Below are 25,210 nucleotides of genomic sequence, written 5' to 3' on the forward strand. Positions count from 1 at the left end.
TTTAGAGAATTCCACTGCCCCATTCAATTGCGGGACCTTGGGGCTGATCTATAAATGAATGCTCTCAAATTAGGATCTCATAGGACAAACATTCCCAACATGGGGTTCACGGACCTCTTGGTTAATGGTAGAAACCCAAGGCATAAAAAGGTTGGGAACCCCTGTCATAGGGCTATGTTTTTCAGTACTGCATAATAAATATAGTTGAAAATTGAGAGCTTGCTCCGTTGTTCATAATGTTCCTCCTGAGCCCTTGATATGCCCATGTCATCTGTGGATACCCATGCAACATATTTTAATGATTCTTGAAGGGGTTCTTGTCTGGCAGTGAAATACAGGCCATTATGAGCTCCCTTTTAGTAATCTATTTCCTTGCTACACTCTTCACCCCATTTACCTATTCTCCCTTCCTATCATCTCAAATCACTGATCATTGATAATAACCCTCCCGCCAATAGACATCTTCATCATCGTCATCCGATATCATTGATCACATACTCTGATGATCTATTGCTTTCCTCACCCCTGCTGATTACTGGCAGTTGAACTCTGGTTTGATACCCTCCAATCCACTACCCCCATCATGACTCCTCCACCTGCCCGTAGGCACTTATCTCTTTCATTCTCGAAGTTCCAAGTTCAAAATAAATTTATTATCAAAGTACATATATATCACCATATACTACTTCGAGATTTTTTCTTGCAGGCATTCACATTAATTACAAAGAAAGACAATAGAATCAATAAAATACTGCACACAATGAAGATGGACAACCAATGTGCAAAAGACAACACATGGCTCAAATACAAATTTAATTTTAAAATAAATAAATAAATAAATAATATTGAGAACATGAATTGGAACATGAAAGTGAAAGTCCATAGTTTGTGGAAACAGTTCAGTGTTATTCACTCTGGTTCAGGAGCCTGATAGTTGAGGCAATTTAAACGTCAGCCCAGATCAGAGGCAAGAGCCAATTTTGCTTGGTCTCCAGGATGTTCACTCCTCTCTCCAAGGTGCCTGAGCCTTTCGCTGTTCCGCTGTTTGGTCAATTTAAACGCCAGCTCAGAAAGACTGAAATGATCGGTTGTCAGGATCCAAGGCAAGAGCTGATTTCACTCGTTCTCCACGATAGTCACTCCTCTCTCCATGGCACTGAGGCTATGAAGACTGCCCTGGCTGCTGTGCTTCATGCCTAATAATATGATGAACTGATAAGCAAGGCTTTGGGCCTACTCTGGGCTGCTCCGGGGTCTGGAAACAATTGAAGCAAACACAACATTCCGAACCAAAATTGTTTGCCTGATTTGTGTTTTTTTTCTTTCCCTTGCATGTTGGGTGTTGGTCTTTTATTTGTATTTTTTATTCTTTTTTTCTTTAATTGGGTTCTTTCAGGTTTCTTGTTTTGTGGGCACCTGTGAGTAATCTTGTCAAAGTTGTATAATTTATATATACATTGTTAATAAGTGTACTTGAATCTAGAGGGGTAATAACTGTTCCTGAATTGATAGTGTGGGACCTAAGGCTCATGTTTTTCCTTCCTGATAGCAGCAGCGAGAAGAGAGCATGGCATGGATGATGAGGGCCGGGGGTGGTGAATGCTGCTATCCTGCGACGCTCTCCTTGTCGATGTGCCCAAATGGGTGGCGGGGGAGGGGGATTCACCAGTGATGGACTGATCCCAAATTGTTACCCCTATCAGCTAAGCCTTTCACCCAAGGGTCTCAGCCCAAAATGTTGACTCTTTATAGAAACTGCCTGACCAGCTGAATTACTCCAGCGTTGTGTGTGTGTGTGTGTGTGTGTGTGTGCGTGTGTGTGTATTATTCCATGACAGGACCCAGATTAATTGAATTTAGTTATGTGTTCTTACATTCTCATATTTCTCATGAAATAGAAGGAAGCCACTTTGCTCATCAAGACCATTCCAGCTCAAAGTACTCCCATTCTTTTTCACTCGTTCCCCTTGTAATCTATTCTCGTTCACATGAGCATCAACTCCACCCTGATTCTCCTGCTACAAACCTCCACTCATGTCTCTGGGATGTGAGAGGAAACCGGACGACACAGGCTGAGGTCACTGGAGCTACACGGCATCAGCACCATCTGCTGAACTTCTATGCCATCCACTCTTGATTGCAGCTACTGAATTTCCTAGAGTTGTGTTGATTGTAGCCTTCACAAATGAATAAGCATGACTTTGCAGGTTCAAATCAATCTCAAGACTAAACTTTATTTTTCCTTTGGCATAACTGTGCCAAAAGCATAATTTAAAGATGTTTTAATGGCATTACTTTTTACTTTACTCGGTCTGGGTGTATGATTCTCACTTTGGGATATGTTGGTCTGATGTACAAGAGGTCCTGGGTTCAAATCCCAGACGAGCTCTGTTTTTTTGGAGAAGGCAGAAGAAATGGGTTGAGATAGGTAATAAATCAGCCATGCTGGAACAGCGGAGCAGTCTTGGCCTAATTCTGCTCCTATGTCTTTTGGACATATGGTCTATGGAAATTATGGAACCCTAGAATAAATGATAAATTATTTTGTATAATCTTTTAACAGTCACCTTCAGTTACATAAAGTCAATTTACACGTGTTGGTTTGTGAATGATTAAGAAACTAGTTTTCAATTCATTGATTAAACTAAACCAAGTTATCTGTGCTACAGAAGTATTTTTAGAGTTCTATCTTATTTAAGTGGTGTGGTTTATAACATGGACCAGGTTCACTTGTTCAAGGCTGATTTTGCACTCTAATGATACGCAAAGTTTTGAGTACAGTCTCAGAAGTCCAACCTCAAAATTACTACAATATGGGGTGCAATTTCCATTTTTATCATTTTTGCAAGATTCCACCTTCTTTCCCACTCCCTACTCATCCCACCATCTGGCCCTCCACACACCCACATGTAATCTTTCCACAGCTTCATAACAAACAATCGAAAAAATACAATGGCTCCCCACCAAGAGATGACATCGCATTTTGGGTCAAATTGCTTTTTTTTGAACCTTATCATTCTGACTCTTTAAAGGATGTCAGTACTGAAACTTGATACTACAGTATCCATACCTGAGTTTGAAAGGTCAGTCTTTACTGAAGTTATTTGGAGATCACAATGACTCATTGTGATTTCCCTGCTGTGATCAAGGGCTATTAAATCCAATCTTCTATGAAAACCTAGGGATCTAAATTACAAACATTCAGTTGAATGACCTAAAGGTTTCTGTCTGCATTCCCACCTGTAAACCTGTTCCAGATATTGATTATTGTGTTTTCCAAAGAATTGCTTCCTCTCAATACTTCTGAATTTATCTCTTCTGTCATTCTTGCTCAGTTTTCTTGCCTTGCCATCACAATTTAGCTCTAAGTAGTCATTCAGTTTAATGTCCTGCTGCTTCACTTTAACTTTTTTTTAATCCAAGAAGTTCCATGATTATTTTCCTTTTTAATGCTAAGAAGTTCTTTTTTTTTCAAGCCATTGACCTCACTGATCTTCATCATTCTAAACCACCACTGAACACACTTACCTGGAGCACTGCTACAAGAATGAGGCATCCATTATCAAGGACCCTCACCATCCAGACTATGCTCTCTTCTTGCTACTACCAACAGGCAGGAGGTACAGGAACCTTAGGTCCCACTCCACCAGGATCAGGAACAGGCATTACCCTACAACCATCAGGCTCCTGAACTTATGTGGAAGACTTCACCCACCAAACTCTGAACTGATTCTACAAATTACAGACGCATTTCAAGGAATCTACAGCTGTTGTTCTCAGTATTATTCTTTTTCTTTATTTTCCTAGTTGTCCTCTTCTGCACAGTGGTTGTTTGTCAGTCTTTGTTTATATATAGTGTTTCATAAATTCCATTGTATTTCTTTATTTTCCTGTTAACACCAGCAACAAAATGAATCTCAGGGAGCATATGGTAATATAAGTACTTTGATAATAAATTTACTTTGACTTTGACCACTATTATTATGATAAAAGATTAACAGATGAATAAATGAATAAAAGATCATGACTGGTTTAGTCAATGTAGATATTGGAGAATCTATTTTTATTTTTGGATAGTTCAGGGAACAGGGGATTACAGTCTGAAAATTTAATGCATAGTTAAAATTGGAGAGTATTTATGATCTGGAAGTTGCTTCTACAAGAGTGGGGGAAACAAAATCAATCCATGTCTTTAAAAGAAAGTTAGAAAGGGCACGCAAAAGGGAAAAACTTGCAGAGATATTCGAAAGATTCAAAGATTAAAGTATATTTGTTATCAAAGTATATATGCAGTATACAACCGTGAGATTTGTCTTCCCGCAGACTGTTATGAAACAAGCACCTTGGAAACCATTCAAAGAAACATCAAACATCCAATGCGCAAAAAAAAAGAACAAATCATGCAAATGGCAAAAAAAGAATAACACACAGAATATTATACATCAAATCGCAGAGTCCTTTTATTTTGCTAAACACCTATGCTCTGTCCGCCAGAGAAAGCAGGATCTCCCAGTGGCCATACATTTTAATTCCACATCCCATTCCCATTCTGATATGTCTATCCATGGCCTCCTCTACTGTACAGACGAAGCCACACTCAAGTTGGAGGAACAACACCTTATATTCCGTCTGGGTAGCCTCCAACCTGATGGCATGAACATTGACTTCTCTAACTTCCGCTACTGCCCCACCTCCCCTTCGTACCCCATCCGTTATTTAGTTTTATACACACATTCTTTCTCTCACTCTCCTTTTTCTCCCTCTGTCCCTCTGACTATACCCCTTGCCCATCTCTGGTTCCCGCCCCCCCCCACTTTTCTTTCTCCCCGGGCCTCCTGTCCCATGATCCTCTCATATCTCCTTCGCCAATCACCTGTCCAGCTCTTGGCTCCATCCCTCCCCCTCCTGTCTTCTCCTATCATTTTGGATCTTCGCCTCCCCCTCGCACTTTCAAATCTCTTACTAACTCTTCCTTCATTTAGTCCTGACGAAGGGTCTCGGCCTGAAACGTCGTCTGTACCTCTTCCTAGAGATGCTGCCTGGCCTGCTGCGTTCACCAGCAACTTTGACGTGTGTTGCTTGAATATTCTGTTTAGTTCAGTTCAGTTCAATTTAGTGCTGTGTCGCTCATTCACTGTAGGTAGCGGAGCCAGTCTGCCACAATGAAAATCATGCAAAATAGCAATTAAAAAAAGAGTACCGAGAAACCAAAAACACATATAACATGAACTGCAGAGTCCTTTAAAAATGAGTCCAATCCACAGACCATGCCAATCAAACCTTGTCCAAGACCCAAGACTCCTACCCCGTCCTCTGACAGCAGCGAGTGAGAAGGAGAGGGAGACCAGTCAAATGCAGGCAGACCCCGCTGAGCACCGACTCACTGTCTGCTCTCATCTTCGTAGATTTCAATCTTGCTTTACATTTTAATCGGCAAGTTAGTCGAGAATTGGAACCAATCATGGATGTACGCTGCACCATTAGGTACATTCTGTTCTCAACTTCGCTCTCAGCCACATCAAATTCCCTCAGAGACAGCGAAAGCACCCAAAAACTCAGTATACCCAAAAACACATGATCAAAGTGCAAACGACAGGCTCCAATCACACACATGTTAGTAGTAGATTTAAAAGAAGATAGAGAAGAAGTAGTTTTATGAACTGTTAGCTGGGCATTGCCATTAGTGGCATTGGTGACTGGTGCCACTTACCACACAGATATGGAGAAAGAATGCAGAAATGGGACTGTGGGGAAGGATCTGCTAAGAAATGGAATGGAGTGCAAATTCAGAGTTACCTCCTTCTGTACAGGAATGATTCTATCATTCCCTCTTTGCTGCGATTCTTCCGATTTGAGTTATTTATTCTGAAGTGTACACAGTGCTTTAGGAAGAGTAGTAAAATGTGTGCTATTTACTAGGGTATTGTACAAGACAAAAATTATCACTATCTTGTTTCATGTATCCTCAGAGCTTTTAATAGGGAAATGTAAATGAATGTCTGGCATACAATCTGATCACTGGCCTATATTAAGGGAATAAATTTTGAAGCAATTCAATTTGGTAGGATGAATAATAAAGGCAATAAATTAAAAGGTCCCACAACACACACAAATGCTGGAGGCAATCAGCAGTTCAGACAGCAGCTATGGAGGAAAATAAACAGTTGACACTTTTAATGGGGAGGAGCTATATGAAAAAAAACCTTAGAGACAGCAGATCAACCGTGTTGAAGAATACACAAGTCTTTATTAATAAAGGTACTGAATAGAAAAGTAATGTGTGTTGGACCTTTCTAAAATGTGAGAAAGCTTCATCTAGTAAATTATATTCAATGCCGGACAATGCATTGACTGGAATGGTCACATTGGGGCTGACAGATGGCCCTAACAGCAAGCATTGCAGTGGAGACCAAGTCCATGGGTATATTTAAGGTGAAAGTTGATAGTTCCCTGATCCCATATGGTGAGAAGGCAGGTGTACGGGGTTGAGTAGGATTCGGGATCAGCTATAGTGGAGTGACAGAGTACACTTGATGGATCAATGGACTAATTCTGTTCCTATGTCTTATGGTTTTATGGTCTTATGGTACTAAGTGATTAGAACTCCTACAGACATGAAGAGAACAGAAAGAGTAAATGAGATTTGATAGAGTTATTTAACAACAAGAATTGTTTTGATAGAGTAAATGATGCGTGTTTTCTGTGACAAAGGGTACACAAATTTGAAATGACTGACAAAAGAACCAGAGGCTACATTGTGAATCTTCATATTTAACAATTGTGGTTAGAAAGATATTGGATGAAAAGTTGGTGGAAACAAATCCATCAGCAAATTTGTTTTTATCAAAGTAATTTTATTAACAAAGAAAAATAGCAGACCATATATTGTAATACAACCAATCATTTTATACCAATTCTGCCATGTGTTTTGGTCATGTCCAAAATTAGTAAATTTCTGGGGTTTGATTTTTGAAATGTTTTCAAAAATTTGTTGACAATTGATTACACCATCTTGGTCAATAGCACTATTTGGAGTGCCTTCTCAGAATGTTAACCTCAGCAAAAATTTTTAAGGAGAATTAAATACATATTTGTGGTGAAGTGGCTTAACAAGGGAGAGAGCATTGACATGGAGATAATTAGACAGCTTTACCAAACTCAAAATAGTGACATTTCTCCTTGTGTCATTCTGTGAAAGAGCAGCCATACTGCAAACTGATACCATATGCTGTCACTTCTGTTTTAAAATAAAATACCACAGATGCTGGAAACCTGAAGTAAAAACAGATAATGCTGGAAATATCCAAGAAGTCAGCTGGCATCTATGGAGAGAGAAGCCACATTTCATATTGATGCCTTTGACATAGTACTTCTGTATTATAGCCTGTGGATACAGAACTAATTTGGATATAATCACAATGGTCATCAACTCAACTGCAGATTTTGAGAATCTTCCATTGAAATCTGTATTTTCATATTACAACAACTATTTGTATTTATATTGCCTCAAGGTCTTCTATCTCCACTACCTTCATGGTAAATATGTCGCAGCAAATACTAAAAAAATCACCTCCCTCCCTACTCCTTCCACTTCCCCACCTTCTTATTTTGGCTTCTGCCCCCTTCTTTTCCAATTTTGATGAAGGGTCTCGGCCCAAAATATCTGACTGTTTATTTCCAAAGATCCTGTCTGACTCATTGAGTTCTTTCTGTATATTGTGTGTGTTGCTCAAGATTTCCAGCACCTGCAGAATCTTCTGTTCATGTCACATTGTGCAAAAGAGAGGTACTTGTCAGCATTTCTGAACTTTTCTCTTGTGAACTCTTACCAGTTGCCCGCTGTCACAATTTGGCCTGAAATACTGCTTTGGCTGAACTTTCTGTTATTTCACTGAGTACTTTATATGTCTCTGTAAGATTCAAATCATCCTTCTCCTTTCAAAGCTGAGCAGTTCCAATTGTTTGAGCCATTGACCTGATCTACTGGAATCTGTCTAAACACAAATATAGAAATGGTAATGGGCTTTCAGAGCTGCAGTTTTCCCAGTGCTACTTTGGCATAGATTTAGACTTCTGTTAAAGGAACTGAGCAGCTGAAGTTACATCTTTTATCATTTTCTCCTTCTGATTCAGATGTCCAGAAAATGCAGAATTTATTTTCCTTTCCCCTCAGTCAGCTCTATCATGGGCACAAGCTTCCTCAGTACCCTGCACATCTTCAAGGAGCAATGCCTCAAAATGGCAGCATCCATCATTAAGGACCTCCATCACCCAGGACATGCCCTCTTGTCATTGCTACCATCCGGGAAGAGCTACAGGAGCCTTAATAATTCAGGAACAGCTTCTTCCCCTCTGCTATCAGATTTTTGAATTGACATTGAACCCATGAACACTACCTCACGACTTCTTTTATTTCTGTTTTAGTACTACTTACTTAATTTAACTATTTGATGTACATATATCTATACTTAATATAATTCACAATTTAAATTTTTCATGTATTATCATGTATTGCATTGTACTGCTGCCACAAAGTTAATTTAACTTATATATAGTTAAATAATAAAAACTATGAATTACAGTAAGAAGTATATGTGTATATTTCTTTCTCTGGTTCATAGTTTTTATCATATTGTATTGTAATGTACTGCTGCAAAACAACAAATTTCACAACATACAATGGTGATATTAAACCTGATTCTGATCCTGGGCTGCGTGGCTCCAAGAGTCTGAATGGCCTATTCTTCACTGTATATTAAAAAATCAGTAAGTATGATTTCTCACACTTTCTGTGGAAAAATGAGCTGGAGATTTGACAAACCCACACTCAGACCCATGTCAAAATCAAAAAACGCAGGATAAGGTGTTAATCCAGTTGAAGAAGTTCGGCATGAATCCCCAAATCATAAGGACTTTCTACAGGGGCACAATTGAGAGCATCCTAACTGGCTGCATCACTGCCTGGTATGGGAACTGTACTTCACTCAATCACAGGACCCTACAGAGAGTGATGTGGACAGCCCAGCGCATCTGTGGATATGAACTTCCCACTATTCAGGACATTTACAGTGACAGGTGTGTAAAAAGGGCCCGAAGGATCATTGGGAATCCAAATCACCCCAACCACAAACTGTTCCAGATGCTACCATCTGGGAAACGGTACCGCAGCATTAAAGCCAGGACCACCAGGCTCTGGGACAGCTTCTTCCACCAGGTATTCAGTCTGATTAATTCAGGCTGACGGAATTGTATTTCTAAGCTATATTGACTGTTCTGTTGTATATCTTACTGTACATACTATTTATCACAAATTACTCTAATTTGCACATTGTACATTCGGATGAAGATGTAACATGAAGATTTTTACTCCTCATGTATGTATAGGATGTAAGAAATTAAATCAATTCAACATCCCTCATTCCAGTTGGTCATGAGCACTTTCTCGAGACTGCCTTAATGTTGAGAATGGCACAGGGTTGACACACGGGTGTTTTCAAGTGGGCATCATCTTCCCTCCATTTTTCATCGATTAGCCCACTACCTTTCCAGAGGGTTTGACGATGACTTCTGGTGCCCCAGAGTTACCCTGCCCCCCCCTACTCCCCCTGCCCCCCGTTGTGTCTTCCCACTCTCTTGATGCTATCCAGGAGAGGTCTTTATGCTTGATCTAAAGCCAGTGACTACTTCTTTCCGCCATCTCTGATGTGGCTCTGACGGTTTGCTGTAGAGTCTGACTAGCGATCCCTAGCTCCTTCAGTAATTTCACGGTGGATGTGGCTCTAAATCCCTACACCTATGTCCATCGGACAAACTTTGCTTCTCCAGTCCCATCGCTGAGCTTCAGCTGCTGGATCTGCAGAGCGTAGCCTCTTGCACTGATATGTTTCAACCACTGAATCCTCCCACGGAACTGTGAGTTCCACAATGTAGATGATTTGTAATGAACCAAGTCTGGCCTAAGGCTGGTGGAAGCAATTTCTAGTGGAAAGGTGAGTGGTTTATTGACATCCACCAACATTTTCCAGTCACAGGCCATGTTCATCTGTCCTATTTTTGGCTTTGGAGTGAGATTGGTTGGTCTTTTCCCTCCCTCTCAGACAAATGCTGCTGGCATCAGAGCATTAGTTGTTCAAAAGGGCAAGGAGTTGTTTGCTATCCCCTTGGTCTTGATTGACATTACCAGACTCTTCAATACCTGGTTGTGATGCCACGTGTATCTGCCTTTTATGAGGCTGATTTTGCAACTTGCCAGTATATGCTTGAGGGTTGCCAGAATCAGGCCACAAGTTGGGTCCTCACCCAACTAATGGTGGAGCTTTTTTCGTGAGGGAAGCACAACATATGTAGCTCTGAAGAGAAGGTTAAGTCTGTTTGCTTCCATCTCCCATATGTCCTTCCAGCTGATTTTCCTCCTCTCAGTGCAGTCACGCACCATCCACTGCCCCACTTAGCCAAGGAGATAACCTTTGCACTTCTGTCTGACTCTTCTTGTCACCACATGTACTCAACTACAATCTTCCTTCACTCCAGGAATGTGGCCTTGGGCGAGGTAGATTCACCTGCAGCCAGACCAAATCTGCTCCTGCCCTGTTGAACTTGCCCCACAATGTCTCTGTATCTAAGGGCTATTGTTGCTTCCTGCACCACATCATCTGGGACCCATTTCCACCCAGTTGATAAGATCCGTGCAATGTTACTGATGGTCTTGTCATGAGAGTCTTAGAGCATCATCTGTATATGCACCTTAAACCACTTGAATTCCTCTGTAAGGCCAGTGAAAGGCAGTTCAAGGACTCCTTTACCATGGAGACTGTTGTTATTAATACACCTTGGAACACCGAGCCACTTCTGTACAAATGATGTGATGGTTTGGCTCGAGCTTCTTCATGATTGTTAGTGGGACCACATAGACCGTGAGTAGCCACATCACCCGGGGAAGGAGTCCAAACAATAAGCACCAGAGCTTCAGTTTTCCAGGCAGTGTGGTCTTGTTAATGTTATCCAGGCCACTGGCAATTTGCTGTGTCTGCTTTTTGTCCGTGAGGCTAGTGTTGCACCATCTACCCAGGCTTTCGACATGCTGTTCAGGCACTGTTTGAAAATGGGTCATCACCAATGAAGAACTTTATGTCTTTCAGCATTCCCTTAACTATGGAGATGCTTCGTGACTTGCTGGGTTTGATTTTCATCTGGCCCACTTGATAGGCAATATCAAGTCCTTTGAAATGTGCAGAAACAGGAAACATTGGCATTTAGATGTTATCATTGTGATAATTGCTTGCAGAGTTATTCCACTGAAGTGATCTATTTCATCCGCATCTTTTGATGCATCAATCTCTTATCAAACAACTTCAAAACCTCATTCTCCTCTTATTTTGCCTGCAATATACTTAGAGCTCATTATTAATTTGAAATGATTCTCTTTAATGTGGGCTATTCGTTTTTCTGTTGTCCTTGCCTTTTATCATTGTGGACACATTAGGTAAACAAACTGAAATTTCTATTGGTGTTCCATATTTATGTCTTATTTGGTCTTTCTACTTAGCATTTCAAATTAAAAATGAAATCGTTTTCTGAAAAGCCACAAAAGTCTGTAATAAAATTCTTCTTATTGTAAACGTTGATTAATACTTACTTTTCATGAAAATGTCAATACATTTATTGATCTGCAGGTTATTTTTTTGACAAGATGTTTCAATGCTGCATTCTACATCATACTTTGCTGATGCTTTACATAAATTATCAGATTCAGATGAGCAACAAATCAAATATACTTGGACTACTCTTCCTCAATTTAATACAGAAATTGTTAAGAACTAACTAACTCTAAGTATCGTGTTCATTATAGAAGAGTCAAGAAATGCGTGCAGAATGCCTGGCTATCAGATCTAATTTGACATGTCCCTTTAACACACTTGTTGTTATAGCAGTATTAGCCAACAATCCTATTTAAAGATAAAGAAAGATATTGAAGGGCAATGCACTGCAGTCTGATCACTCCTTTTAAAAATGATCCCATTTCACAACATGTGAAATAGCTGAATAATCCAAACGGACTGTCCAGTGCAATTTTGATAAATCTCTGCTTGATTGAAAATGACATCACTGATGTGGAATAGCATGACTAATTATTAAGTGGAAATCATGCCCACCCACTTAATGCACAGAAAAAGTGGAGGTGCAACCCAGAAATCAGAACAAGGGCGTCATACATGCAAATAAAAATCATTGCTTTTTTCAGTTCATTAGGGACTGAGTAAGAATTTGCAGATAGCAAAACTGGACGTGGGAAGCATATCATAACAAAATTCACCTCATCATCCTGTGAGTGATCTATTCCCACATTTCTTTTAAAATTCAGTATAGTTAACTTCTGTTTAACTGCCCAGAAGCTACATAGTGTAGATACACAGAATCTGAAATTAAAATAAAAACAAAAATGCTGAAGCTGTCAATATGAAAGTTCTTGTGGGGAGAGAAACAAAGCTAATAATTCACCTCAATGTCCAAGTATCAGACATGTTCCCATATTATTTCATTTATTTTACTGTATAACTATTATTAAAGCAACAGTACTCAGTGCTAGATAGAGTTGCATATTCCTGACTGGAAACACCAAAATTTAGCTTTACATTTCTCCTTCTGGTGAACAAACTCCCCCCCCCCGCCCCTACTTCTATTCCCCACCCTGACCGTTCACTTCTTACCTGCCTATTACTTCCCCTGGGTCCCCTCCTCCCTTCTTTTCTTCTATTGTACACTCTCCTCTCCTATCAGATTCCTTCTTATCCAGCTCTTGACTTTTCCTACCCGCATGGCTTCATCTATTACGTTTCCAACTGGCCTCCTTACCCTCCCCCACCTTCTTATTCTGGAATCTTCTCCTCTTCCTTTTCAATCCTGATGAAGGGCCTCGGCCCGAAAAGTACTCTTTTCCATCGATGCTGCCTGACCTGCTGAAGTCCTCCAGCATTGTTTTGTGTGTTGTTTTGGATCTCCAACATCTCCAGACTTTCTCATGTTTATACTACTGATGTAATGTTTTATCAAAATTTGCCAAATGAATTTTCCCTACTATTTTTATTCTGAATTCCCTTGTTGTATATTTTGATTTGGCTCGTTTGTGGCAGCTGCTGTGAAGGCAACCAACTGCATTAATCTCTTCCAAAGAAGGATGTTATGAAGTGATGTGGACCAGCAGTAGTACGAAGTAATATTGGGCGACAGGATCTGTCATTTTGCTTCATCACTGAACTCCACATGGGGAATTCACTTTCCAATATCTGCCTCGATAGATGCCTCCCTGATGTGTCCAGTCAGTCTATTGCCCCTCTGTATCTGATACAAGCAAGTGCGAGTAGGCAGGAACTATGAGCAGCAGGCATCATCCAGTTCAGATCACCCATTATGTTGGTGCTGTTCTGTCCTCCATTGACCAATTCAACCTACAATGAATTTTCTTAACCCCATGGCTCTATTTTCATATGGTCAGTTTCAAAGTAAGGAAGGCACCAGCATCTTTGCGAACAGATGCAAATCATAAGAACTCCATTCGTGCTCACATGTCGAATATGTGTGAGGGTGAGCCACTGTTCTTCCAAATGCAAAGGTGTCTTCTCCCCAGTTATCATAGAATGAAATAAAATATTAAACACAAGTTTGAAGTAGGGAGTGAGAGAGTGGCATCTTGCAAGGCAGGGGGGATTTGAAACTGCAAGTCTTGCCAGGTGTGTATCACTGTTTGAAATAGTGAGAGAATGTCATCTTGCAGGGTAGGAGCCATTTGAAACTGCAAGTGTCATTAGGAGTGAGTCATTGTTTGAGCCAATGAAAAGAAAGGAGATATAAGCAGACTGTCCATTGTTTGAGTACGGAGTGTTAGAGTGGTCTGGCTATGGTCAGACTAGAGCAAGCAGAGGTGTAGGCTCTAAGTAAGCTTCCAGTAAGTTTTTAGTACATAGCTAGTGCACTATGAATGGGTCCAGAGTTAGTTGGATGTTTCTTGGGTGAGATGTAGGAACCTTGTGAGACCTCCAGTCTCCCCGATAGCTACATTTGCACAAAGCGCAGCTCTTTAGAGACCATGTTAAGGAACTGGAGCTGCAACTTAATGACCTTCAGCCGATAAGGGAGAATGAGGAAATAATAGATAGGAGGTGCAGGAAGAGAGTCCCCCTTTGGTTGAAAGGGCAGGTACTTGGGTGGTTATCAGGAGAGCAAAAGGGAATAGGCAGCCAGTGCAGAGTACCCCTGTGGCCATCTCCCTCCATTATGCTGCTGGGGATGGGGAAACAACCTGCCAGGGAGAGCTGATCCAGTCTCTGGCACTGAGTCTGGCTTTGTGGCTCAGAAGGGTAGGGGAAGAGAAGAAGCGATCTGTAGTGATAGGGAATTTGTTGGTTGAGGGTAGAGAAAAGAGGTTTTGTAGATGAGAATAAGATTCCTGGATGGTTTTTTGCCTCCTGGGTGCAGGGTCAGGGACATCGCAGATTGAAATTTGGAAGGTGAGCAGCCAGAGGCCATGGTCCATGTCGGTACCAATGACATGGGTAGGATGGATGACAAAGTCCTGCAAAGTGTATTCAGGGATTAAAGTGCCAAGATAAAGGAGAGGATCTCCAGGATTGTTACCCATTCCATGAGCTAGTAAGGCCAGAAATAGGAAGATCATACAGCTTATAACATGTCTAAGGAGTGGGTGCTGGAGGGAGGACTTCAGATTTTTTGATCATTGGACTCTCTCCCCGGGAAGGGGGGACTTGTACAGAGGGATGGCTTTCAGCTGAAATAGAGGAGGACTAACATCCTGGTGGTAAGGATTGTTAGTTCTGCACATGATAGAGCAGGACTGATTAAAGGGGAAGTGGAGGCATTATTAGTCAGAGAAAATGTCATTGCAGTGCTCAGTGAGGACAGACTGGAGAGTTCATCTGGTGATGATTTATGGGTAGAACTGATGAATAAGAAATATATGACCGCATTAATGAGATTATAATTATAGACTACCCAACAGTCTATGGGATTTAGAGGTGCAGATCTGTAGAGAGATCACAGACTGTTCTGACAGCAGGTGATTTTAACTTTCACATATTGACTGAGACTCCCATACTGTAAAAGAGGTAGATGTGATAGGGTTTGTCAAAAGTTACCTTCATAAGTCCATGGAAGTCCCAACTAGAGAGAGTACAATACTATATCTCCTATTAGGGAATGAGACAGGGCGGGTGACAGAAATTTGCGTAAGGGAACACTTTGCATCTAGTGATCATAATGCCTTTAGTTTCAAGGTGATTATGGAGAGGAAAGGTCTGGTCCTCAGGTTGAGGTCCTAAATTGACGAAAGGCCATCTTTGATGGTATCAGCAAGAATCTGGTAAATACAGATTGGGATCGGTTGTTTTCTGGCAAAGGTGTACCTGGTAAGTTGAAGTGAAATTTTGTGAGTACGGAACTTGGATGTTCCTGACAGAATAAAAGGCAAAGGTAACAGATTTTTGGAATGTTGGTTTTTGAGACGTATTGAGGCCCTGGGTAAAAAAAAAAAGGAGGTGCATAGCAGGTATAGGCAGGTAAAAACAAATGAGATACTGGAGGAGTAAAATAAATGCAAGAGAACACAGAAGGAAATCATGAGGGCTAAAAGAAGACGTGAGGTTGCTCTGACAAACAAGCTGAAAGAGAATCCTGGGGGCTTCTACAGATACACTAAGAGCAAAAGGATAGCAATGACAAAACTGTTCCTCTGGAAGATCAGAGTGGTAACCTATGCTTGGAGCTGAAAGAGATGGAGGAGATCATAAATGGATTTTTTTTTCATTGATATATACTCATGAAATGAACACAGAGTCTATAGATGTGAGGAAATGCAGCAGTGAGGCTGTACAGATTACAGAGAAGGAGGTGCTTGTTGTCTTAAGGCCAGTTAGGATGGATAAACTCCCAGGGACTGCCAAGGTGTTCCCTTGATCCTGTAGGAGTCTAGTGCAGAAATTGCAGGGTGTCCAGCAGAGATATTTAAAACATCATCAGGCACGGGTGAGGTGCCAGAGGATTGGAGGATAGCTAATGTAGTTCTGCTGTTTAAGAAGGCTCTAAGTATAAGCCAGGAAGTTATAAGCCAGTGACCCTGACATCAGTAGTGGGAACATTATTGGAAGGTATTCTAAGGGACTGGATATGTAAGTATTTGGATAGAAAGGAACTGATTAGGGATTGTCAGCAAGTTCACGTGTGGTAAGTTATGTCTAATCAACCTTATAGACTGGAGGCCTGTGACTGGTGGAGTGCCACAGGGTTTGGTGCTGGGTCTGCTGTTCTTTGTCATCTAGATAATAACGTGGTTAATTGAATCAGTAAATTTGCCAGTGACACCAAGATTGGGGGTATAGTGGACAGTGAAAAAGACGATCAATGCTTGCAGCAGTATCTGGATCAGCTGGAAAAAATGGCTGAAAAATGGCAGATGGACAAGTGTGGGGTTTTACATTTTGGTATGACCAGTCAGGGTAGGGGTTACAAGGTTACAAGGCACTGAAGAAAGTGGTGGAATAGAGGGATTTGGGAATAAAATATCATAACTCCTTAAAAGTGGTGTCACAGGTAGATAGGGTGGTAAAGAAAGCCTTAGGCACATTGGTCTTGATAGATCAAAGCATTGAGTGCAGGAGTTGGGGTGTTATGTTAAAGTTGTATAAGACATTGGTGAGGCCTAATTTGGAGTACTGTATGCAGTTTTGGTCACCTATCTACAGGAAAGGTGTAAATAAGATTGAAAGAGTGCAAACAAAATTTACAAGGATGTTGCAATGAGGTTAGGTGAGACTGCAAATAGAGTACTTGGGCTAAGAGTGAAAGGTGAAATGTTTAAGGGGAACATGAGGAAGAACTTCTTCACTCACAGGTGGTGAGAGCATGGAATGAGCTGCCAGCACAAGTGGTGGATGCAGGTTCATTTTCACCATTTAAGAGAAACTTGGATAGGTACTGCACATGGATGGGAGGGATATGGAGGGCAATTGTCTGGGTACAGGTCAAAGGGAGTAGGTAGATTAATGGTTCAGCACAGACTAGGTTAGCTAAAGGGCCTGTTTCTGTGCTATAGTGTTCTTAAAAAACCTTTAGTTGTTCTCCAAATGTGGCTTTTGACTAAATTGTGGAAAGGTTAGATTTTTTTTAGATTAGATTATGAGGATGCGCAGTCCTCTTTTATTGTCATTTAGTACTGCATGCATTAAGAAGTGATACAATGTTCCTCCAGAATGATATCACAGAAACACAAGACAGACCAAAACTAAAAAATAACTGACAAAAACCACATAATTATAACATATAGTTACTACAGTGCAAAGCAATACCGTAATTTGATAAAGAACAGACCATGGGCATGGTAAAAAAAGTCTCAAAGTCTCTCAAAAGTCCCATCATCTCATGCAGACGGTAGAAGGAAGGAAAACTCTCCCTGCCATGAGCTTCCAGCGCCGCAAACTTGCCAATGCAGCACCCTGGAAGCACCTGACCGCAGCCGACTCTTGAGTCCGTCTGAAAACTTTGAGCCTCCCACCAGCCGTGCGACACCAAGCACCAAGCACCATCTTTGCCGAGAGTTTCGACCCCGGCCCTGGCAACAGGCAATAGGCAAAGCCGAGGATTTGGGGTTTACAATGCTTTCACAATATAATTTCCACAATGAAAACCGATTTTTTTTTCCTACAATAATACTTCTCCTATAACAGTTCAGTTACAAATACAGGAATTTACAAATGATCTGGTTAATTAAAGTGATGCAATAAAATCACTACTGACTTTTTGAAGTTTGATCAGCAAGCTAGTTAGTAGATCTGAAAATTTAATGATATTCAAAACATACATATTGGTTTGCCTGATCCAGTTGTGCTGCTTCTTCATTCACAGAGATTTTGATGGAAGAACTAAACAAACAAACAAATGAAAATAAGGTTTTGCCTCATTTAAATTACATGCAGCTTGCTCTTGGAAGTCATTTTGTCATGACGGAGTATCATCTCAAGGGCAGATTTACTGCTGGAACAAATTATGAGACACTGAAGTATGAACCAGCCAGATATTTCTTCCGGAATTATGCTTTTTGTTACCATAGCGATATCATCATGACCACACAGGCAAAGTAGAAACTGCTAATGTGTTTTAAATAAAAGCATACAGAGTAACAGATGAGGTGCCATTTCCACTTTTGTTCAATTCAGGTCAAAATTCTGCACCCCAGAAAGAAGGGAAAGGTTGGATCAGAAATTATAATGTTGTTACACATGTACTGCATTGTAATACACTGCATTGTGTGAGGAACGTAAATTTGTTAATCATTCAAAAAGGCCAATACTTCATGTATAGAAACTCGCCAATGATCCTTTTTCGCCACTTAAAGTACATCAAAATATTGATTTTGTTTCCCCTAGTTAAATAAATCTGCATGGGTGTTACAATCTGGGTTAAATTCCCACTGTTGCCTGTAAGAAGTTTGCACATTCTCCCCCATGACTGCATCTGTTTCCTCCAGATGCTCTGGTTTCCTCCCACAGTCCAAAGTTGTACCGGTTGGTCGGTTAATATTTGTTGTAAATTGTCCCGTAATTAGGTTAAGATTAAATCAGGGAAATGCATATGACCTTGGGGGATCTTAGAGAGGCAGTTTCCAGCAGAAGGTTTGGTGTGCAGGAGTACTTGAGGTCACGAAGAGTCGGACTGAACAACTAATTCAGGGATTGCTGGGCGGCACAGCTCAAATGGCTAGAAGGGCTTATTCTGTACTGTATCTCAATAAATAAATAAATAAACTATTTCAAATCAATTCAAATCAAATCAAGTTTAATTGCTATTCAAACCATATGTGGATACAGCTGTATGAGACAACATTCCTCTGGGGCCAAGGAGGAAAAACTTACACGTGCGTTCCAAGAAAGGAGGGGAAAAAAAATAACATTATCGTGCAAGAAAACAAATTTTTAGTCCAAGTCCCTGAGAGACAAGTCCCGCAAGTTGATGGTTCCTGGCAATCCAGTCTGTAATTCCACTGATCTAGCACTGGAGGGCAACACCAACAGGAGCGGCCAACACCAACTGAGATCGGACGCCATACTACAACACAAGCCTGAGGACTGAGGGCTAGTCCTAGCTACAACCAATGCAAAACTGCTGCCTTGCCGCCTGTCTTACCACCAAACAAGGGAAGCAGGCTGCAGCAATCAATGTCCATCACAAAAGAAATGGTAATTGAGAACCAAAGCCTTTTTATTAATGCTTACCTTATCAAAAATTTGTCTGAAGATGAACTATTCAGAATTGTTGGGAATATAGTTAGAAGTTAGATCTAAGGACAGTTAGAAGAGTGGGCTGAAAGATGGCAGATGGAGTTTAATGCTGAAAAATGTGAGTTGCTACGTTTTGGTAGAACTAATCAAAAAAGGACATACATGGTAAATGGTAGGGCATTAAAGAATGCTTTAGAACAGAGGGATCTAGGAATAATGGTGTATAGTTCCCTGAAGATGGAATCTCATGTGGATAGGGTGGTGAAGAAAGCTTTTGGTTTGCTGGCCTTTATTAATCAGAGCATTGAGTATAGGAGTTGGGATGTAATGTTGAATTTGTATAAGGCATTGGTAGGCCAAATCTGGAGTATTGTGTACAGTTCTGGTCACCGAATTATAGGAAAGATGTCATTAAAATTGAGAGAGTACATAGGAGGTTTACTAAAATGTTGCCTGGGTTTCATCTCCTAAGTTACAGAGAAAGGTTGAACAAGTTAGGTCTTTATTCTTTGGAGCGTAGAAGATTGAGAGGTGACTTGATAGAGGTGTTTAAGATTATGAGGGGGATTGATAGAGTTGACGTGGTTAGACTTTTTCCATTGAGAGTGGGGAAGATTCAAACAAGAGGACATGGGTTGAGAATTAGAGGACAAAAGTTTAGGGGTAACATGAGGGGGAACTTCTTTACTCAGAGAGTGGTAGCTGTGTGGAATGAGCTTCCAGCAGAAGTGGTTGAGGCAGATTCTATGTTGTCATTTAAAGTTAAATTGGATAGATATATGGACAGGAAAGGAATGGAGGGTTATGGGCTGAGTGCAGGTCGGCGGGAATAGGATAGGGTAAGAGTTCGGCACGGACTAGAAGGGCCGAGATGGCCTGTTTCCGTGCTGTAATTGTTATATGGTTATACATAGTACGAACAGGACAAAGTGGATAAGGAATTGCTGAAAAGTGGTTTGCATTCACTATAATCAGACTGCAAAAACACCTCCATGGTTATTAATCTGATTAACACAATCTAACTCTACCAAGCAGAAATAAGAAAGAGATAGATGCAAAATTTGAATCTAAAAAGAAACCTAAAAAAATTACCATGAAGTTCCTGCCTCATTTGTAAAACAGGGGAATGATAACTTCACCTTTACAAAGTGATCATAAAATATTCATTCTACTTGCAGGTTTTAATAATTTAAGGCATTTGAAATAATGAAGTAATTCTCTTACACAGAATAAAAGTCTGAAAAACAAACTTCTGTCTGGGAACAAGCAGTGTGGCATTCACGCAGAAGAGGTAGGTTTATTTTGTCATGATTTGGTAGACACACTTGAATAAGCTAGAAGTATCTTTAGGCATTTAAATTAATGCTGATACTTTTTATCCTTCTTATCTTGCTTCTGCAGTCCAAAAGGATCCAGTCACAGCTTAAGGAGCTACGCTATGGGAAGAAGGATTTGATTTTTAAGGTGAGACCACAATTGCATGAATCAGCATGATTTACATAGGTAAGGTGTAACACTATGATAAGACTATTAATATTTCCATTTTTGAACAAGTACAGATTAAATATCATTTCCAAATATATAGAGGATGAAAACTTCTGAGTCATAAAACTACATTCAATGGTCATTGTATTAGGTACACCTATATACACTCTTGTTAATGCAAATATTTAATCAACCAATCATGTGCCAGTAACTCGATGCATAAAAGCGTGCAGGCATAGTCAAGAGGTTCAGTTGTTCAGAATAAACATCGGAATGAGGAAGAAATATGATATGAATGACTTTAACTGTGGAATGATTGTTGGTGCCCTTTGGGGTGATTTGAGTATCTCAGAAACTGCTGATCTCTTGGGATTTTCATGCACAGCAGTCTACAGAGAACAGTGAAAAATACAAAATATCCACTGAGTGGTGTTTCTGTGCACAAACATACCTCATTAACGAGGGAGGACAGAGGAGACTGGTTCAAGCTAACAGGAAAGTGACAAATACTCGAATAGCTATATGGACAAGGAAGGAATGGAGGGTTATGGGCTGAGTGCAGGTTGGTGGGACTAGGTAAGAGTAAGCATTCGGCATGGACTAGAAGGGCCGAGATGGCCTGTTTCCATGCTATAATTGTTATATGGTTACATGGTTAAACATGTGTCACAACAGTGGTGCATAGAAGAGCATCTATGAATGCACAACGTGTTGAACCTTGAAGTGAATGGACTACAACAGCAGAAGACCAGAAACATACACTCAATGGCTACCTTATTAAGTACAGGAGGTTACTAATAAAGTGGCCAGTGAGGGTACAACTGATCAGGAAGAACTACAGACATTATTTCTGGTGAAATTATTTTTCACCATCACCACTCAAAACAGCTGATTATTTTTTTTTAGAGCATATCACATAAAACAGTTCAGCACAGGTAAAGGATATTCAGCCCATGATATCAATGCAGACCATGCATGATCTACATACTTCCATTCCACGCCTGTTCATGTGATTATCTAAATGCCTCTCAAATATTGCTTGTATCTGTTTCTACCACTTTGCTGGGACAATTCAGTGTTAAAAAAAAACCTGCCAACTGTCCCCCTTCACCTTAAAGCTATGCGCTCTATTATTTGAAATTTTCAACTTTCTTCCCATGAAGGCAAATACTAGAGATGCTGGAAATCTAAAACAAAACAAAGGTTCTCCAAGTAATCAACAAATCAGGCAACAGTTGTGACAAATGTGGTTGAGCTAATGTAATTTTGAATGACTTTTGAGTTAGCTTAAGTTTTGCTCCTGACTGCTCTAATGAGTATTTCTATTATTCTGTTACTGTTTTTTTTCCTAGTCATCAGTTTTATATGCTGTGTCGTATGACATGGACAATCATTGTCTTCATGATAGTTCTTGGCAAATTTTTCTGCAGTGGTGGTCTGTCATTGTCTTTCCTGGGCAGTGCATTCACAAGATGGGTTGTCCCAACCATTAATCAATACTCTTCAGAGACTGTCTACCAGGCTTCAGTGGTTACATTCCCAGGACTTGCAATATGCACCAGCTTCTCTTACGACCATCCACTACCTGCTTCCGTGGCTTCACGTGACCCTGATCAGGGGAGCTATGCAGATGTTACACCTTGTCCAAGGATGAGCTGCAGGCTTGTGGAGGAAAGGAGTGCCTTACATCTTTTTGGTAGAGATGTATCTCTATCTCATCACCTATACTTTATAGTATATTATATAATAAAAGCTTTTATTTCTTTTAAAGGATTTGCAATCCCATCTCTATATAGCTTTGAAGTAAAATGAACTAATTAATAATGGGGAATGTAGTTGAATAAAATTAGTTTTAATGTTGAGAATTATGGCAAATAAAGTAGGTTTTTTTTCTCTTAATAGACCAACTAGAAACAATGGAGTTTTATTTTCCAATGGAAACAATCCACTTTCCAGAATCACATCTAGAGATTTTATAAAAATATTCACAAAAGGTACTATTAGCAAAATTCTAATGATCACTGAATTAGTTGCGTCAGCAATTTAAGTTTTGATTTAACCGCAAACAATTTCCAGCACTTTCTATTTTAGTTTCTGAATTCCAGAAATTCACGTGTTTTTATGAAGTAGTTGGTTAATTTTTTTGTAGTGAGTAGAATAGTTTTAGGTATTGACCCAAATTGTGTGGCCATTATTTGGCAATGGTTCTGAGCGTTTCTGCCTACAAAGATCCAATGAGACTTTCCGATTTTCCAAAGTGTGTTGCTGCCAGGGATCAGTTCAAATGATCCCCTCGGACACATCAAGTGTGATAATGTTAGAACAGCTGAGAACTCTTAGCAGCAAACAAAATTGCTGAAAACACAATTTCCAACTTGCTTTTAAAATCTTTTACAGAGGTATAAATAAAGACTGGGATATAAACTAAAAGCAGGAATATCATAAATGAGCATCTTAAAACATAAAAATGTATTTGTTTTAAAATCCATCATATTTTGCCATTTTTATGCATGGAAGTTGTAATGCACACACGTGACCGCAATTTGGAGCTAGGCACATTGTTTATCTGTCATTGTCACCATCTTAAAATTCACAGACAATAAAACAAAGTACAGTATGAGAACTCTGGGTTTTTACTTCAGTGGTTCTTGACAGTGCTTAGATTCACTTGAGTTCAAATGTTTTTTTCTTGCTTGCAGGGGAGAGGGTTGTAATTGGTGTAGTCCATGCAGGGGAGCTGAATCTGCTGTAATTAAACTGCATAAGTGTTTGGAAATCAGAAATCTGTTGTCAGTTTCACAGAGCAAATGATAAGAGTTCTACTGCCATTACCACCACAAAATGCTGGCAATTAACAAATAAAACCATTATGCCTCAAGGTTTTTTTTAGTTAATCCATGAAAGAATGGCAAAATGGATCATTAAAGGAGAATCAAGAAAAGAAAATTTTACTATATTTTGACCTTGGTTTTACAATGAAGATTGGAGAAGTTCTGGGCAAGATGCCATAATGCATATGAATGGGAGTAAGGCGGGTATAATGGACAACCTGTATGTCAACACAGCACATGTATTTACTTAGATACACTTTAGAATCAATAAGAAACGTAAGAAATAAATGCCATGTTTCTGGTTGTGAAGTTTACATTCAAATGTGCTATACTCTGGGTTAGTCATGTGGTAAATTTTATCCTATGGTTGGAAGAAAATAAATCACATCAATTGTCCCATTTCTAAAGGAAGAATATTTTAAAAGGTGTCGTAAATTTTAGGTGAAATGAGAACAGAGTGATTTATAATTCAGCATGAATCTAAATATCCAATGAAGCCAAAGGGGATTTTTTTTCCAACTTAAGAAAAATGTAAGTTATCATAATCCAGTTTTTAGTAGATGTGCTCAGAATTGCCATAAGTTTAGAGTTGAATGAGGTAGGCATTTGTGAGTTCAAAGTAAAATTTATTATCAGAGTACATACATGTCACCACATACAACTCATTTTTTTTCTGCAGACGTATTCAGCAAATCTATAGAACAGTAACTGTGAACAGGATCAATGGACAACAAACTTTGCAAATGCAGATATAAATAAGTAGCAATAAGTAATGCGCATGAAATAACAAGATAAAAGAGTCCTTAATTTATCCCCTTTTGTTCTAGAGCCTGATGATTGAAGGGTAGTAACTGTTCTTGAATTTGGTGGTGCAAGTCCTGAGTTGATATGGCAGATGGTGAAACTGCTAAACTGTTGCAATGACAAATGCTCTTATATCATGTGTAAAGGTCCCACAGCATCAGATTTAGGAACAATTATGTTCAACCATCATGCTCCTGAACCAGAGTAAATAACTTTATTAATAAATTTATTAGTTACTTACTTTACTGAGGAGATTGAGAAAAATGGGCTCCTTTTCACACCACCATTCTAACCAATTATTACGGGAGCACCATTGAGAGTGTCCGGACTAGCTTCGTCACCATCTGGTATGGGAATTGCAAGATATGTCACCACAACACCCTGCAAAGGATTGTAAGGACAGCTGATAGGATTATCAGTGACACTCTTCCACCCATCCGGGAGTGTTGCCTAAGCAGGGTCCTTAGCATTGCTGATGATGTGTCCCATCTGTCCCACAATCTTGTTGACCCCTACCATCAGGCAGGAGGCGTCATAAATGCACCTTATTATTTCTTAATTTGTTTGTGGTAATTATACTTTATGTGCTGTGTTTGTGTGTGTGTGTGTGTCTCTGTGTGTGTGTGTGTGTGTGTGTGTGTTGATGTACTAAGTTGTGCACTTTAGTTCGGAGAAATGTAGTTTCAATTGGTGGTATATACAGTATATACAAGATTGAATGACAATAAATTTAAACTTAAACTTTACTTAAAATAACAAATGAACTGTTGGAGGAACTCAATGTGCCCATAACACATGTGAAGGCAA

The 25,210-nt window shown here is 39.9% G+C and overlaps 1 protein-coding gene across 2 annotated transcripts in view; it reads left to right on the forward strand.

Annotated features, from left to right (window-relative positions):
- luzp2 (leucine zipper protein 2) overlaps nt 1-25,210 on the forward strand; it is a 427,971-nt gene that overhangs the window by 270,548 nt on the left and 132,213 nt on the right. For both annotated transcript variants that reach the window (XM_063061752.1, XM_063061753.1), the window contains 2 exons: nt 20,512-20,574; nt 20,685-20,747. In XM_063061752.1, the coding sequence (XP_062917822.1) occupies nt 20,512-20,574; nt 20,685-20,747 (126 nt within the window). The remainder of the gene's footprint in view (nt 1-20,511; nt 20,575-20,684; nt 20,748-25,210) is intronic.

The sequence above is a fragment of the Mobula hypostoma genome, chromosome 11 (genome assembly GCF_963921235.1).
Source record: "Mobula hypostoma chromosome 11, sMobHyp1.1, whole genome shotgun sequence".
Lineage (NCBI taxonomy): Eukaryota > Metazoa > Chordata > Chondrichthyes > Myliobatiformes > Myliobatidae > Mobula > Mobula hypostoma.